General features: G+C 39.3%; 1 protein-coding gene across 20 annotated transcripts in view; it reads left to right on the plus strand.

Moving 5' to 3' along the window:
• KALRN (kalirin RhoGEF kinase) overlaps positions 1-18,802 on the plus strand; it is a 694,786-nt gene that overhangs the window by 423,841 nt on the left and 252,143 nt on the right. For all 20 annotated transcript variants that reach the window (XM_030802195.1, XM_030802198.1, XM_030802200.1 and 17 more), the window contains exons 24-27: positions 1,595-1,661; positions 2,222-2,331; positions 14,364-14,433; positions 16,979-17,068. In XM_030802195.1, the coding sequence (XP_030658055.1) occupies positions 1,595-1,661; positions 2,222-2,331; positions 14,364-14,433; positions 16,979-17,068 (337 nt within the window). The remainder of the gene's footprint in view (positions 1-1,594; positions 1,662-2,221; positions 2,332-14,363; positions 14,434-16,978; positions 17,069-18,802) is intronic.

Raw genomic sequence — 18,802 nt, forward strand, 5'->3', positions numbered from 1 at the left:
ACCTGGCCAGATCTTCCTCCTGTGTTCCTTCTGTGACAACAAATAGCCAGAAGAGATTAAAGGATGAGTGGAAAATAAAACAAAATGGGGTGGGGATAGCAGAGCCAAATTGTAAGGCAAGACAGGTAAAACTGCAGGAAGCAGATGGGAACAAAAGAACAATTCTAGAAAACTTAAGGCAATAAAATCAAAGGCAAGTTTTCAAAGCCGGTCAGTTTATGTTCCTTCTGATCTCCCTTCTGTCCTAATTTCATAGCAATCTACAGCTCATTTAATCATGGAATGTTTCCTGAGCACCTACCATGCACTAGGCATGTTGCTTATGTGATCTTGTTTAATACTTGCAGCAATTCTGTGTGATCAGCTATTTTATAAGTAAGGAGTCTGAGACCTGGAGAGGCAAGTCCTACCTCTGGTTGTAATTCAGTTCCTATCTGTCTGACTCCAAAGCTTATGCACTTTTTACTCTACCGACTGAGTTCAATTCAAAGAATAGAAAAATATAGAATATACCACAACGAGGCCATGTATCATAAGTTTAACAATTGCTTAAGCGCTTGTATTATTTAGAGGCCCAAGGAGGAAGAGAACCCTCTCTTTAAAGATGCATAACACAGACCTCTCTTTATGGGGGACTGAGAAGCAGTCACATATTACTAATTTATACTGTGCTTATGGTTGCATATTCAGTTTTCTACACATCCGTTTATGCTGTAAACAAGTCCCATTGGAAATAGTATTGAAATAGCTAAAAGGATAATCTAGGTCAGAGGTCAGCAAACATAGACCAAATTTGACCTGCCAACTATTTTATATAGTCTATAAACTAAAAATTATCTCTTATATTTTTAAATAATTGGAAGAATTATCAAAAGAAGAATATTTTATAATGTGAAAATTAGATAAAATTCAAATTTCAGTGTCCATAAATGTTTTTATTGGAACACAGCCACACTTATTTTTTTTTTACACATTGTCTATGGCTCCTTTCACATGACAACAGCAAAGTTGAGTGGTTGTGACAGAGACCGAATTGCCCACAGATATTTATTATCTGGCTCTTTACAGAAAAATTGCTAACCCCTGATCTCGATGTGTTGGACCTCTTTTCCTGGCTTTGAAACCTCGTTTATTATGGTACTAAGAACTGTTTTGGTATACATTTACAAACTCTACTGAACAGAAATCATCATTCTGGGAGCTGTAAGAGAAATGTGGAAAGCTGAGATTCAAGCTATCTAGTTGGTGAGACAGAATATAAACAGTCTTGCATGCCTGTACTCACATGAATATCACCACAGAATCACAAGTATTAATAGTAGGACTGGGGTGGAAAAGGGAGAGAGAATATGGACCTAGCTGAGTACAAACCTGCTAAAGGGATACAGGGCCAATGGTCAGGAAGTATCACAAGTATCATAGGAAGATACTTGTAGGAAAGGGAAGGAATTTTGAAGAAAGGAAAAGACCTGTTGATGAAGTAGAAAAATAGGACATTTAGGAATGTCATACATGCTGGGGTGGGGAAGTGAAGTTTGAAGGAGGAGAGACATTATATCTATGACCAACCAAAAGCCCATTTGTTTCCTTCTAGATTTATTATGGCTGAACTACTCCAGACAGAGAAGGCTTATGTAAGGGATTTGCATGAATGCTTAGAGGTGAGTCTTCCAGTAATCCGTTCACAGCTATATTGGAAAAATGACATCTTTGCCAGCATCAAGTCCTCCCTTGGAACTTGGTGCTGTTGGTCTTCTCCCAGAGAATAATGAATTAAAAAGCCAACAAGAGGAAATCTTTCTCCTAAAGTCAACAATAATTGCATGAGAGGTTGAAGTACTTTTGAAGAGAAAGTTTAAACTTTTCTCAGACTGGAGCTAGACCCAGGAACAAGAAGTGTATAAGGCACTTCAATTCAAAATAAAACCATGACACAGTCAATGAACTTAAATTGGGTCTGAAAATCTGCACCCTGACCCCCATAAAAATCCACACATATTTAATAAATAACAAGAGACTGTGGAGTTTGTGTTCTTGCTAAAGTTCAGGATAATGAAATATTCAGGTTTTATTTGTTTCTTTTATGTTTACTTAACCGTCACTTTTTAAACTCTACAGGCATTTACAGTTTGAGTCTTGCCCCACAAGCGCCTGTTTATTTTGTCTGTATTTTATATGGCATGCCAGACTTGCCAGTGATGAAACTGTTACTGTCTTACAGACCTACCTGTGGGAAATGACCAGTGGTGTGGAGGAGATCCCCCCTGGGATCCTCAATAAAGAGCATATCATCTTTGGCAACATCCAAGAGATCTACGATTTCCATAACAAGTAGGTTTGTGGAGGGTCTCAGAGGTGCACACTTAGACCGTAAAAACCAGACAACAGGGTTCCCAAGAAGTGGATCAAAGGTGATTGGTGAATCTTATCTGGTCAGTTTTCTAAGGCAGTTGCTATCAGACTTCTTTTTGACTCACTCCCCTTTCTCCGTAATTGTCCGAAAGTCCTAGTGGAGAGTGAAGTCAAGTATTCAGCAGTGCTCCTTCCCGTCTCTCCTCAGCATCCTCATTTATTCAGCCAGAATGAATACCAGGCTTTGAAGAAATAAAAGTAGCTTCTCCTCATTAAACCTTGTGGGAAATCCTGACATTAGAATTCATCTGAGGCTAACCATTCCACCTTGTGGTCTTTGGGTTTTGAATTCCATTGAAGTTTTCTGTCAACCTAAATATTTCCTCCATCCTCATTTTATTTCACATTTCTTGACAGTTTAGAGGGAAGGACATCAACCGATACTCTGTTTTGTTGGAATAAGTAGCATCGTAGAGCCCTAAGACTTCACAAGTCATTGTTTCCAACTTGATTTAAGAATCTTTCCCACACCATACAAAACAGTTTGTTCCATGGTTAACAGAAGATCAGCAAAAAAATTGGCATGATAAGTTACATAACCAACCACTAGAAATAACTGTGTTTCCAAAATACAAATTGAGATAATCTCAAGACACAAAGAAGAACACTGGCATAAAGTCTTAGAGCTCTCAGGACCCTGCTGCAGAGCAGTGCTATGCCAGGCTAGCCAAGGCATTTACTGAGTGGTGTAGGTTTGCTGGAGATAGAAGGGCCATGTGTACAGGTGTGGCAGCCATCCTGAGGCAAGACTCCAGAACAGCACTGTCCCATGGAGTCTTCTGCAGTGATGGAAATGTTCTATATCTGCAGTGTCCAATACAGTAGCACTAGATAAGTGTGGCTAATGAACACTTGAAATGTGGCTAGTGCTACTAAGGAACTGAATTTTCAATTTTATTTAATTTTAATAGATTTAGATTTAAATAGACCACAAGTAGCAAGTGGCTGCCATATTCAATATCTCAGCTCTAGAATAGCCCTGTGCTAAGAATGACCAAGATGCAAGCAAGAATTGGGTGTAAAATGATCCTGGGCTGTAATAGGTCCAGATAAGGGGTGGAAAGTCACTCCTCTCCCTTCACCTTCTGGTTATTAATTCCTGGTATGTCATCAAATGGCATCAGTTTAAAGAGAACATAATATATGTAGCTCCCATGGCATGCAAACCTTGTCAGATTATTGAAGCAATACGCTCTGGGGGGGAAATAACCGTTTAACTTTCTGGAATATGTGATAACAGTTCCCAGACTTTTGTTTTTTTAATCATAAATTTTAACACTATCAATTTGGTTTGTCTGGAAATTTCCAGATGTAGAAATATCATGTCCTCAGGCTTATCATTTATAAGATCCCAATAAAACTATTTGACCATTGATCCCAAATTCCATCATCTGAGCCCAGCTCAGTATCATCCCATCTCCCTCAGGATATCTGAGAAGACATCGGACTGGCAAACAGTAAGTCATGTTACCTTACTTTTCTGGCTTATGGTCTCTGGGATTTAGTCAACAAGTCTCACTTTCCCCATGTTCTTAGCGAATTGACTAACTACAGAAGCCTAGAGATCACAGCACGCACTTCCTGGGAGCCCTACATTTGCCAATCAGTTTATAAGGGGAATGAATACACATTTCAAAATTGACCACTTGTAACAAAATAGCTAACATAATCATGCCTCTTATTCTGCTATCATGATATCACTGGTAAGCCATGGTAAACAGTTTTGTAGTTTTCTAAATAGCTGAAAATCTACCTACCAGTTACAATATATAGTTCTAAGAAATCCTTTTAAAAAATCAAATTAAACCATAGAGAATCTCGCATGCTGCAAATCGAGAAATAAATCCAACTATCAAGAACACAGCTACCCAGCACATATTATCGAGTTAGAACATTATGAAAAAGAAAAAGAAAATAACAACTAGCCTCTCAACAACTAGAAGAGATGTCACAAAAATTAAGTTCTTGTCTTTTCATAGAAGCATCTTTCTATCCTCCCTAACAACCACTTTACCTCTTATTATATAGTTTGTAAGCCCACAGCTATTTAGAAACAGCAAATAAGAATCAAGAACTTGAGTGAGTAGTGGGATACCAGCAGCTCTCTAAAGACAAACTGCAAAAACAATAGGCAATAGAACCAAAAACAAAAAAAAACCTCATAGTAGTCAAGGGCTACTCAGTACTGGTGCAAACCATTCTATATCCCACTATAGGGCCCAATACAGCCACTGTGTTACAGCATAGTATACTTAATATTAGCGATAACCCTGAGTCATGAATATGTTCTGCACTGAAGGCAAATAACTGTAGTGCATTTAGAAAGCTATTGACCAAAACTAAATTAATGGTTTAAATTATCCACAATTTAAGGAAACATCTAACAAAATCAAGCTTCATATTAATTTCCTACCGGATCTGTGGGCTGTCTTTACTGTACTCATAATGTATGCTTTCTACTTGTGTCATACACATTTTGATTAATGAAGAAAACATAACACCTCTAAAATCTCTAATAAATAAGAGATAAAATGGCAGTTAGCCAACTTAGAAAATGCAGGAATTGTAAACTCTAAGGGACAGCTTAGAGGGGAGAACATCTTTCACTGCATAATCAGGTACCTGGCATATAAGTAAACATTGAGTAAATATTTGTTTGGTAGGTGAATGCATGGATGAACAAACTGAAAATAAAATTACTATTTGCAGACTTACAGCTAATACCATTCAAATCATAATTTAATCTTAAGTTTGTAAAAGTCTCAAGACAGAGAAAACCATTAGGTATGATTTTTTTCCCCATCACTTCAAGAACCATCTGGAAGAGCAAAATAACTTAATTTCTACGTGAAGGAGTTTCTTGGAAGCTTCTTACTGGCTGGACTATACGGTTGTCCTAATACTTATTCTTCAGAAATACTTCTCTGAAATTGTCACTTCTCAATATGAAAAAAAATCAAAGGTTGCTTTTTAACCCCAATTGTTTGTATTGTTCCAAAGTTGCAATTAAGCACTGTCTAACAGAAACACACTCCTCTCATTTCTAGTGCATAGCTCAGGTTATCTGCCTGTTATCTGGAGAGAGCCTATGGAAGGGAGAGCAGGAGGAAGGAATATTGGGAGATTGAGAGATTGAGAGAGAAAGGGATTGAGATTGACACGACCTTGTTAACTTAATTAGCTAAGTCACTAGAAAATTAGCACCTAGACCAAGCATTATGTGGTGAATACATATCTTTGCTAGATGGTATTGATCTGTCTAAATGGTGTCACTTTGAAAAATTGCAACCAGGATTAGTTCTGTCTCTTGCTGTGTGTGTGTGTGTGTGTGTGTGTGTGTGTGTGTGTGTGTGATCTATCTGTCTCAAGGACCTTTGTCTTTATAGGTATTGAATGGGGAAATTCCCCAGCACCAAAACTTCTTTAAAGAACAATTTAATATGTAGAATTTAATACCTGCAAACATTTGCTTTAATACAAACTGGGGATTGAAGTGGAATGATACTTCATTTTGCCCTCCACTCTCCTCATTTTGCACTACTTCTCTTTCCTACAGAAATAACTATATAGATCATGAAATTTACTTATCTACACAAGACTTAGACCTATTTTGATTGCATTTTGGAAGCATTCCGGAGCACTCAGACAGGAGAATATATTCCATTAGTAGATCCCTAGACAGTAATGATTTTGTTAATGCAGTCTTCCCATTTTGTCTACCATACAACTTGTTATTCAAGAAAATAATTTGTTTTCAGCTTGCTGATTATTAGATTTGCAACTTTGGTGTGGACAGCTTTTTGTTTAAAATGCTCATCGCCTTCTGTTAAATCTGAACTTCTTCCTTTTCAGTTTTTTGGAGATAGGGTCATATGTGAGTCTGAGCAATAACATTTTAATAAAATCTCTACTCCCAGGGCTCAGAGGGTCCTCTCAACCATCAAGTACATCCCTCTCCATGTACAGACAAGGAGACAATCCCAGAGGAGCCATTACTTGCCCAGTGTGCGCCCCCCCCCTTTCCTTAAAAGTCAGGTGTTAGATTCCAGGGCTTGGTCTCCCACTTTAGCACTCTCTCCCCTTCTCTCACTCCCTAGACCACCAATGTTGGCTGCCACATCTGTCTGGTTTAATTCATATTGAAACAGCTTCCATGTGGATCTTAGAATTTGATGAATATTTCTACCCATTTCTTCCAGAGCTATGTCAATGTCATTCTTGTGCCACACTCCTACAACAATTACCTGAAATAAATCAGTTTTCAGCAAGATCTAGATTTTCAAATTAGGGACCAACCACCAAGGTTGGATGCCCCTTCTGCACACTCCTTCCCTGCAGGCTTGGCTGGAAGCTATTAGATTTGGCCTTGGCCACCAGCCACTGCCCTCCCAGCCTGGTGTTCCCTGCCCCAAAGGAGCAGGACCAGAGACATGTGAGGTTGAGCTGGGAGCACTGGCCAGGCCAGGGTGAGCCAGGAGCAGTGAGAGGTGAGCAGCAGGGGTAAAATTGAGGCTGGGGAATTTAGGGAGGGGTACCTCAATGAGCGACTGAACCACAGCCACGTTTCGGTCATCTTCCCAGAGTTCCTTCTTTGGGCCAAAGGTGTGCTAGACTGGAGATGAAGCTGGTACCCTGTGATCAAACCCAGCCTCTGCCCTCTGGGTTCTGAGAATGACATACCTGTCTGCGATAAGGGTGGAGGTGGGCACAAGTGGAGCACAAAGAAAATAGCCTCAGTTGGAGAGTAGGAAAGGCCTCATGGAGAAGGGGGCATTTGAGATGTAATTTAAATAAGGGGTGGGATTTTTACAGGCAGGGATGGCTTCCTTGATGATGGAATAAAGTTTGAACAAAGGCCCTGCAAGGGAGAAAAGTGGTGAAGTCTAGCAGGGAGGTTGAGAGAGGCAATAGGGGATTTGGGAGTGGGGCTCCATCCTGGGTCATGGGAAGCAGAGAGAGGTCCCATTGTCGCACTCCCAGGTAGGTTGGGTCTTCTCACATCCATGTCTGTAAGATGGGGGAAGAGAAAGGAGAGGTGGTTGGCAGAGATAGTGCAAGTCAGAAATGTAGGGAGAGACAAAAGGAAAGGAGGAGAGAGAGCTAGATGGATAGAGGATAAGTGAGAAAACCGTGAAGTGGGCAGATAATAAGGAGAAAGGAAGAGATAGAGAAGGAGGGAAGCAGGAGAGCCGGAGGGAGGCAATGACGGTGGGAGGGTGGATAGGTAGGTAGGGTAGGTAGTCAAGCAGGTAGATAGGTAGATAGATCCATCTGGGGAAAGAGGCTCTAGGGAAAGGGGAGGGGATGAGGAGAAGGAGAGCAAGGGAAAGAGATGGATAAAGACCTAGATCTTCCCAGAGCTACCATCCTGTTGCAGGAGAATGAGCAAGGTGGTGTTTTTCAAACCATTTTTATCATGGACCAAAGAAAAAGACTGTACATTATGCCCTGATATACGCACGCATATATGCTATATATAACAGGGAAGTTAAATTTTGAAAAACAACACCTGCATTATGTGTGATGCACTGTGGTATTTCGTGTTAGGTTCTATTTCTTCCTCCTCCTCTTTTTTAAAATTCTGGTTGCCACCCATAAATTGAATTTACAACCCCTTGAAATTCAAGGGGGGGTCGATCCATGGCCGCACGGCGAGGCGCTGGCTCCACCAGGTGGTGAGAGAAGGGATGTGCAGTTCGGGCCCCCGGGGAAAGGCCACCCTGCCAGGCTGCTGCTACCTTTTCCTCCCTCTTTGCCCCTCCGACCCCTTCCCAACACACACACCCTTGCTTAAAGTGTGCATGTTCTATGCTTTCTAAGCTTCTTCCCCCACTCCAAATGCCTTTAGTGGTTTCTCATTTATAGAAAACCATAGAATTATCAAATATAAAAGCCCAAAAGAAATCTTTAAAGATAATCTAGTACTCCCTTGCTCTATAGAAACTGAAAGTTACAAAGGTTTATGATCTGCCCAAACCAAAATTAGTAACACAGCCAAAGAATCCAGCTGTCATTTTCTTAATAGTCAAATGTTAAGGAAAGAGAAAGGGGAAGACCTGTTGTGATTTTTCTCTGGTCCCCAAACACACACTTGAAGAGGTAACTTGCAGAACCCATCAGAGGAGCCCTATACAAATGTAGCTGTGGTCTTGTTACTGTTGTTTGTTTGCATTTTCAGTAAGCTATCAACATTGGGGCTGATTATAGACGTTGGGGAATACCCAAAGCAAGACAAAGTCTAAACACTTCGTTTGGATGTGCCAAAGTAATGTTAATTTTTGTTTTACACACTAACTTCTTAGCATCCGTGCCTGGTTGCTAAATACCACCTTAATGGAGATGAGTAATATTAAGCATAAGATTAATCTTTTGTATTTTATTTTAACATTAAACTTGGTATATATCTATGCAAATAACTTTATTCACCTGATCACACAAATTAGACAAAGTTAGAAGATATTGGCAAAAACATATTCAACAGGTAGCCATGCAGCAAGGTAAACTTTGCTGCTTGTGGTTGGAGGCTGAGACTGTGATGTGCTGAATGGGCATCCAGCCCTGCAGACCTTTCCTCTTCATCCCTAACCTGAGCTAAAGTGTCAAGTGTGAAATGAAGGGACAGAGCCAGGTGCTTCTCATGGCTCAGCCTGGGTGATCAAACTGCTGAAACTGTTACATGAAAAATCCAGCACCTTTCCCTGAGTGTACATGACCCTCCATTAGTTTAATACCTGCTCCAGTATGCTAACCAGCTGTCTTAGCCCCTATGGTCTAGAGCCTCTTATGTTCTAGGCTCTGAATCTGCCTGGTCATTAATGGATTCTTTAGAAATAATCTCTAGCTCTACTTGCATGAAAGCAGTTACCCAGCCTTGTTTTGAAAAGAAGGCAATGTCCTGGACTTCCTACAAATACGTGAACCTCACACCTTTCTCCCCACCCCATTTCTGACTTAATTTTTAAATGTATGCTCCACTTTGTTCCTCTTTATCCCATTGCCACAACGGGCCCCTTCCCCTTATCACCACCTCTGGCATTCCAACAAGCAAATGCACATTGACATACAAGGTCATCAAATAGCTATTTCCATTTAGAGGCAGACTGCACCCTTGATGTAAAGTCTGTTTGCTGACAAGATTGTGAGCCCGTCAATGAAGGATACACTTCCCCAGAAGCAGTGAGACTCTAGACCAAATTCATCTTCAGAGAGAATAACGAAACCAGTCCAGTACCTTTGAAATAGTGCTGTTTCTATCATATTTAATGACAAAACTCAGAAAGCTTTCTGTTAATAAATGCCAGCAGTTTCATTTCCCAAGATTGTGTACAAAGCCAAAGGGAAGCATTTTCCTCATAAAGTAACTGCATAATATATTAAATTATAATAATTTAATAGAGTAATGGCATTGCCTTGATCTTGACATTTCTTTAAAAGTTTTATTCCTTTCTGAAAGAGCCCCAGACATTCACACAAACGACTTGCCTTGCTCATTCTTTCACAGTTTATTACATGTAATTATTGGAGTAGTGAGGGCCAAATTGCTGCTATAAAACAGCTAAGGTGAAATGTTCCATCATTTGTGAAGAGAGTTGTGAGCTGTTTTGCTTTAATTTGAATTCATCGTGTCTATTTGAAGTAAGTAGAATGATATTGATCAGACTTACATAATCTGTCATCTTCATAAGCTTCAAATTAAGAAGTAAAACAGAGTTTAATATTGCCACTTACTTTCAACAATTACATTGAGATGGTAATGAATATCTTATTCAAACTTATCAGTTGGTATGCCTGGCACAAGCTGAATAGGTTTAAAAAAAAAAATTCTTAGCTTTCTCCCCCTAAATTAAATCCTATAGAGCCGATGTAGGATTTGCCACCTGGAAGCATGCTGGAATCTAGGACAGTTGCCTTTAAATGCTGATCTATGGACTGGATGTGTGGGAATTACCCAGGAAGCATTTCTAAACAGTGAATTTGCTCAGATAGTAACCCCAGAAGGCAATGTACAACCAGGTGTGGGACCGCTAACTAGAATTTTCCAAGAGTGTTCCTTGAGACAAAGTCTGATACTCGCCCCAAAAGTGCTGCATGCACAAAGACGTTTGAGAAGCACTGCATATTGTATTTACTTCAGAGGTTTATAGTGCAACTCAACATATTATAGGATTTTGGAAGTTCTTCAGCAAAAAAAACCAGCTTAGCCCAACATTTCCCAAACAAGGTGACCTTGGAATCTAATTGTTACATAATAACCAATCAAGATTTTCCCAGGATATGGTTTAGGAGAAAGTAACCTGCTGCAGATTTTTCAGCAAGGGCTTGGTAGGGAGTTCCCCCTAAATATAAGTCTCCAGCAGTGGGGAAGAGGGTCAGATGCATGTTTATCAAAGAGAATATGAGTTTACTAAGATTGAGAAACACTGATCATGAAGAACTACTGTTTATTTAGTGTCTACTGTGTGCCAGGCACTGGGTTGGGTTCTTTTTACCTGTGGATTTATTAAATCCTTACAAGCACCCCCACAAAGTTGTTTTATTATTATTATTATTGTTATTGTTATTATTATTATTATTTGAGATGGAGTTTCACTCTTGTTGCCCAGGCTGGAGTGCAATGGCACGATCTTGGCTCACTGCAACCCTCCGCCTTCCGGGTTCAAGCAATTCTCCTGCCTCAGCCTCCCGAGTAGCTGGGCTTACAGGTGCCCGCCACCACACCCAGCTAATTTTTTGTATTTTTAATAGAGGTGGGGTTTCATCATGTTGGCTAGGTTTGAACTCCTGACCTCAGGTGATCTGCCCGCCTCAGCAAAGTTGTTATTTAAAGATGAGGGGGATGAAGCTTTGGAAGACCCTTTCACAACTGTGACCAAGTGTGAGTGCTGATTCTTTAACCTGTGCTCAGTTGTGGGAGGGGAAGAAAGTCAGACGTGGGGGTAGGTAGATGGGTGAGCTAGTGGTAACTGCTGTTAAAACCTTCATTTTCCAGCACTTTGGGAGGCCAAGGCGGGCGGATCACGAGGTCAGATCGCGACCATCCTGGATAACACAGTGAAACCTGGTCTCTACTAAGAAAAATACAAAAAAATTAGCCGGGCATGGTGGCGGGTGCTTGTAGTCCCAGCTACTCGGGAACTCGGGAGGCTGAGGCAGGAGAATGGCGAGAACCCGGGAGGTGGAGCTTGCAGTGAGCAGAGATTGTGCAACTGCACTCCAGCTTGGGCAACAAAGTGAGACTCCATCTCAAAAAAAAAAAAAAAAAAAAACAGCTTTCATTTTACAGAAAGGCATTCCTCATGAGAATTATATGCTGTGCATTTAATTCTGGTTATAGTATTTTCGTTTCCTGAGGATTTTCAAATTGTGTATCTTCCCATAGGTTTTTCGTAGCTGCTATCACAAAAGTCAGGGTATTGCTCTATTGAAATTGATCAGATTTTAAATAAAATTGCCAGCATTGTCTTTCTCTCTATCAATGATCAATTCTTTAGACACAATTATCATTGTTTACTTCAAATTAAAGTGACCAGGCCTACTGTTCTTGGGTCATAAGTCAAGGAATGGCTCTCCCTGAGTCATCATGGGTATCCTTGCCACTTCTGAAACAATAAAACAATTTTATATCCTGTGTGGAATGTCCTGATGCAGGCTGTTTTACCATTTCTTTGGCTACTCTTAAGGGAGAAGGGCCCAGGCTGGGCACGGCGGCTCGTGCCTGTAATCCCAGCACTTTGGAAGGCCAAGGCAAGAGAATTGCTTGAGCACAGGAGTTTGAGACCAGCCTGGGCAACATGGCAAGACCTCGTCTCTATTATTATAAAAAATTGTTTTTAATTTTAAGTTAAAATGTGTATGTGTGTATATATATGTGTGTGTGTGTGTGTGTGTGTGTGTGTACCTGTGTGTGTGTATATATATGATGATGAGCCAGATTGATTCTTTTCTCAACAAAAAAGTTTATTTCCCTTTGGGTCTTGAACTAAGTTTGATCCTCAATTATAACATTATATAGCACTTTTTAAAATTTTCACTTTAATGGTCATATAAAGTACATATTAGTTTAAATGTGCCACTTGTAGTTCTTTAAAAGGTAGCAACAAATATGATACTTTATTGACTTTGAGCACTACATATTTGCATTTCTGAAGCCCAAATATCATTATAATTACTCTTTGATTCAGGTCAGAATACTCTAAAATCACATATGTAAGGACAAACTGGGTACAGCTAGGAGTCTCCCAGATTTTTTTAAATGGCTTTTTTCTTATTACTAAAGCAATGCTCATTTATTATAGAAAAAATTAAATTACAGATGGACAAAGAAGTCATCTATTATCCCATCAACTATTGTTAGCATTTTGACTTTCCAAATAGGACTTGCCAAACATCTTTAATTGCACATATATATTTTTAAGCTCCAAACAATGTCATTCTATGTCACTGAAGGAGGAACACATACAACACATATATGAAATCCATAACCACTTGTAATTAATTATACTGCCAAAATGTGTGGACAATAGAAGCTAGGTAAAGTTAGTCAAATAACATTTTTCCCTCTATGATACAGGTAAGTAGTAGAGTAATGCAGAACCACCTTATATCGTGTATCTTTTAATTCAATTTTTGAAGGTAATGCATTGTCACAGTTTTAAAATCAAAATTAGATAGAAAAGTAAACATTGAGAAGTGTCACCCACCACTGTCTTCTATTCTGTTCCTTCACCTGCTTCCCTGTGATAATGTCTTTTCTTAGTTTCTTGGGTTGGAAATAAGAATACATAATTCCTACTGAGACAAAAAGTTGCATATTCTACATATTCTTCTGTACATTTTTCCACTTAGCTTCTCCCAGAGTTCTTCCGTATGAAAACATAGAGAGCTGTGTCTTTTTTTCATAGCTGCATAGTATATATTCCTGTGGATGTACCATAGTTTAAATGCTTTGTTCTTTACAGACCATCTTTTGCTTGTATAAACAGTGTCACAGTTAATGCTCATGTATATACATCATCTTATAAGTATAGAGATAGCTATGGGAAAATTTACAGAATTCAAATTGCAGAGTCAAAAGATAAGCACATTCATGATTTAATCGATACTGTCAAATTGTTCCTTGTAAAGATCATAGCATTTCCACTTCTGTCAGTATGTGTTCCCAAAGCCTCATAATCACTTTGTATTTGAAAAATATTTTGTTTTTTACAGCAAATACCATTCTAATAATGCATGCTGGCTTGTTAGAATTTATATCCTATGAACCCAAACCAATGATTTAATACATTATTTTGAAGTCAGTGTAATTATTTCTTTATTATTTATTAACGTGGAAAGGAGCCATGGCACAGATATCCACACTGGCGGATAACAGTTGTAATTCAGTTCGGCTTTGGAATATATTGTGACTTTTTACTCATTAAATTTTCTTTCCTAATGGTGTCTGTTTTATAAAACATTGTTTAATACATAGTTTTTAGTACAAATTGGCTACTGGTGGAAGACAGAGGCCAAAAATTAGAAAGAAGCCAGTGTAGGCTGAATTTTTTTCTACTTTATCTCTGGGATAGCGCTATTTTATTTTGTTTCTTTGAAATATCTATATTATTTAAAATATTTATGATGTGCTTAGATCACTTGTGTATAAAAGTAGATTCTTACTTGCTGATAAAAAGTCCAACACAAATAAAATATTTTATCATTTATTTTCACTTCTAGAAGTGTTCACTCCGAGAGAAAGAATATTATTTTAAGTAGCACTAATTAATCAATTAACATACATTTTAATGAAATTAGTTCCAACATTAAAAACTGCACCTCACCATCTATCACTTGGACAGTAGAGAAGCCATGTATAAATAATTGAGAAGTTATGGTTGTGCTGGCCTCGGTGCAATCCTCTGGGGGGTCAGCTGCACAGAAGTGTCTGATTCAGTCTTTTTCTCCTCTTGTAGCATCTTCCTCAAAGAGCTGGAGAAGTACGAGCAACTGCCTGAGGATGTGGGACACTGCTTTGTTACCTGGGTAACCAACCTGAAATTCTTCTCCCACTGCCCATACACATGGCACCACTCTTCAGTGCCTGACCTAAGGACTGGGGTCACTGCCAGTCTCACACAAGACCAGGGGCTACTGAGAGGGACCATGAGTAGGTCTGAGAGAAGCCTTGGGAAAAGTTCTTAGACATCAAGATTAAGCTCCATCTTAAGCTGTCTAAGAACGTTCTAAAATTGTGAGGTTGGAAGAGTGGAACAAGACTACCACCCCTGGCAGAGGAAATGCATCAGCTCAGTCCATTAGCTATTGTTACAGGATATGGATTAGGGAATTAGAGCCTTAGGAAGCCACCTAACCATTTAAAAAAATTGTTTTATCTTTAATTTTGTGGATACATGGTAGATGTATATATTTATGGGGTAGACAAAATATTTTGATACAGGCATGCAGTGTGAAATAAGCACATCATGGAGAATGGGTGGGGTGTCCATCTCCTCAAGCATGTATCCTTTGAGTTCCACCTAACCATTGTTACATTTTCTTCTTTAATAGAGAAAAACAGATTTTTTGGGTATTCATCCCAATCTGACCCACAAGATGAGTGCCTGGTCATCCTCCTTCATGCTATTATCATGGGCCAAGTAAAGGGGCTGAATGTACAAGGTTCTAATTATATAAACTGAAACATTAGTCTTCATTGGCTCTCTACTCCGCATTATTCTGAACTCAGGCTCATGTACAATATATGAATGCAAACATCTCCAGGGAAGTCCACTTAGGACACTGAGTGTAAACATGGAAATCCTCCCCCGGGGTCAAGCGTTCTACTATTTAATAATTACCTGATAATAACTTCCACCCATAAGGGGCTAATTGCCTTTCAAAGTGTCTTCATGATTTAGAGGGTTTATGTTCTCAACAGCCCTGTGTGGCAGACAGGACTATGTTTATGTTTTAGATTTTAAAGACGGGAAAATTTCAGATGAGATAGGAGGTTGACTAGTTCACTGACATGTAATAAATATCACAGCCAGTCCCACAACTCAAGACCTGACTCTCAGAAAAGCTTTTTTTCATGAAATCTTAATATTTGCTTCCAAGCACTCTTGTTTCTTCAGAAAGTCTTAGCTACTGTCTTATTTTGTTCTAATACATTTCCTGCCTCTAAATAGATGAGCCAATGCAAAGCTCATATTAATGCTGATAAATAATTTATGATTCTTTGCACAGCCAACATAGAGAATGACAAGATTGACCATTAAGTAAAGGGTTTTTTTTTTTTTGCATCTTCTTTCATGAAACTTGTGGATTTCCTTTACAATCAGTCATAAGAATGATTTATCATCATCTCCTAGGGATGATGAATAACCTCCTAGGTAGTACATAGTCCCAAAAACTGTTTCAGAAAATTTTTTTGATTGGATAAAATATTCACCTTTTGCTAAGAATTATCCCAAGGTGATTTTCTTAAGTCTCATAATCTTAATATATGAGTGTAATGCAGAAATGAAGGATAGAAGAAGTTGTTTGTAATGTATTGAAAGGCAGTGGTCAAGACCAAGAAGCCTAAAGTCAGATACTCCGCTTAGTTAAGGGACTTTGAATTCCCACAGTTAGCAGGTAGCAGAGCCCTGTGGGAATTCAAAGTCACTTAACCAATCTGTGCCATAGTTTTCTCATCTGCAAACTAGGGATAATAACAGAACTCACTGTATAGAGGTCTCATGAGGACCAAATGAGTTAATACATGTAAAGCTCTTAGAACAATGCTAGTATAAATGAAACCTGCTGTAATAAACACATATTTGGGGTGCTGTCTCAGAAGAGGATGCCAACACAAAGTTCCAAAGGCACCAAGATGGGTAGCATTTCACCAAATAAGAAAAGTATTTGGTGGCCAAAATACACATACGTTTCCCAGTAACACTAACCCAGAGAGTCTTGAGAGTCTTGAATTTTCATGCAGCCATAAAAGGTTCTTGGTTTGAAGTAACAATCTGGTTAGGAACCATTGTTTAGCCTCTGCCCCAGGGGGTCACTCTGCTTTCTTTTTCCCCGTCATTGCTCTGGGAAGTTGGGGATGGCATAGTTGCTTACCATGACCTTCCACCTTTCACCAATGGAGACATTTAGAGTACAAGCAGATCTACTTCTGAGATAATACTTTATCTTCGTTATTTGTTTTTGTATTCAGAGCAAATGCTGTCCTTTTTCAAGATGGGGAGCACAATTGTGAATAATCCAAAAAAGGGTAAAATCTGTAGATAAGTTCTGTCCAACTTCAGAATATATCGGGATATATGAGTTGCTTTTTCTGATTCTTTCTAGCACAAACTATTATTAAAAGGAGCTCAGTTTCAGAAGCTTTCTCCATATGCTGACAGGAGAAAGACATCCCAATGTCTGTTAGGGGACCATGGGGGCTGGATGAGCATAGAACATTTGCCATAGAAAATCTAGACACTGGCATCTGAGAGTTTTAACTCTACAGTCCTTGCTGGGTCCTTCAGCATGGTGGACAGAAGGGAACAACTAATGAATGCTTATCTATTATTGTCTTTGTTCTTTTTAGGCAGACAAATTTCAGATGTATGTCACCTACTGTAAAAACAAGCCTGATTCCAACCAGCTTATCCTGGAGCATGCGGGCACCTTCTTTGATGTAAGCTGTGGTTTTTCCATTCTTGAGCAGCTGATGAGCAGGTGGAAATGCTTCTCTGCTTTGACATAATATGGATGTTTAGCTATCCTTTTTTCCTAATTTTTCTTTACTGGCCACTCCAACCTTAAGCAGGAAAAAAAGCAAAAACAGTATATGTCTATATTTTGTTTTATCCCATCCTATCTTGAGCAATGTGATTTTGGATGAGGCAAATTTTTCTCCCTGCCTCCACACCAAACCTAGGAAGCCATAAAGCACATGTTTAGAGAAGGCCCACTATGATGCAGTTGTTGATTAATATATTTCACTTCTGCTTCATATACAGCTCTCACAAATGTAGTGTTTCCAAAAGTGTGATCCTTGGACCTCAGTCCATGTCTATTAAATCAGAATCTCTCGGGGGGAGCCCAACAACCTAAGTTTTAAGGAGGCCTCTGGGTAACTGAAGTCCACTCAAGTTTGAGAATCACTTCTCTAATACAATTGATTCAACCTTGGCTACACATTGGAATCACCTGGGGAGCTTTGAAAAAAAACTTGATACCTAAATCCCATGCCTGGGTTCTGCTATGATTGGCCTGACTGTGGCCTGAGCATTGGGATATTTTAAAGTTTCTGGTGAGAGTGATGTGCAGCCAGGGCTGAACACCTCTGCTATAATAGAAGCCAGGAGAAGAGTGAGGCTGATGTGCCTTGTCAGATCCTTTGGTTTGGAATGATGACACAATCCTGTTGGCGACTGGTGGAATCTGTTCAGTGCTGTTTCCCAAAGAGAGTGACCTATTGGCTTTACAGTAAGCAAAATCAAAGGGGTCCCTGCAGGATTCAAAGGATGAATAAGAGGGAAAGATGAAATTGCGGAAAAAGAAAGTTTAGTGAGAGGCAGACTATAGCAGTGATGGCCATTTTGGCAGTCATATCAGAAGTGACAGAAACTAGAAACTCAGCCCTTTTTAAAGGTTATCTGTCTATCTTTCTGCCTACCTGTTTTCATTTTTTTCATAAATATTTGGATGTCTACTGTATGCAAGATAGTGGGCTAGGCCCTGTGGAGAATATAAAGACATTTAAACATGGCTCTTGTACTCAAGTGTGCGAAAGAAACCTTCCCTGAGCATCTTTCTAGCCTGGCACTGCCTCAACAGAAATCCTACAAATGTCTTGTTGCTCAGTAAAGAAATGACACTTGAATGGAAGGAAGCCAGATGAGGAAAAATGCACATGATATTTTTAATGGAGCATTAATATGGAAATGGCTCTATGTGTCCCACACTAGAATATCTGGGGTTAGATTTGTTACCACAGAAGAACCCAAGAAAAGTGCTCCTCTCACCTGATATTATTGGGTATCATATTGGATGCCATCTGCCACCATTACCTCTGATTGAGAATCTTTTTCCCTTAGGATGCTTCTGTTGATTATTCATGAACAATATCCAGAAGGGTCTTTTTGAAGTTTTAAATGCATTGTGTCCTGTCTTCCACTTAGCACTTTTCTGACGTACATGTCCTGTGCTCTGAGCATGACTCAAACTCTTCTGCTTCCTATCTTTGCTCACACCTCTCTCTCTGCCTAGGATAGATTGTGTCCTCTCCACACAGCACAAACACACACACACACCCTTCTCTCTCTCTCTTCCTTTTTTTTTCTTTATATATATATATTTTTATTATTATTATTATACTTTAGGTTTTAGGGTACATGTGCACAATGTGCAGGTTTGTTACATATGT

Source organism: Nomascus leucogenys, chromosome 21, assembly GCF_006542625.1.
Source record: "Nomascus leucogenys isolate Asia chromosome 21, Asia_NLE_v1, whole genome shotgun sequence".
NCBI lineage: Eukaryota > Metazoa > Chordata > Mammalia > Primates > Hylobatidae > Nomascus > Nomascus leucogenys.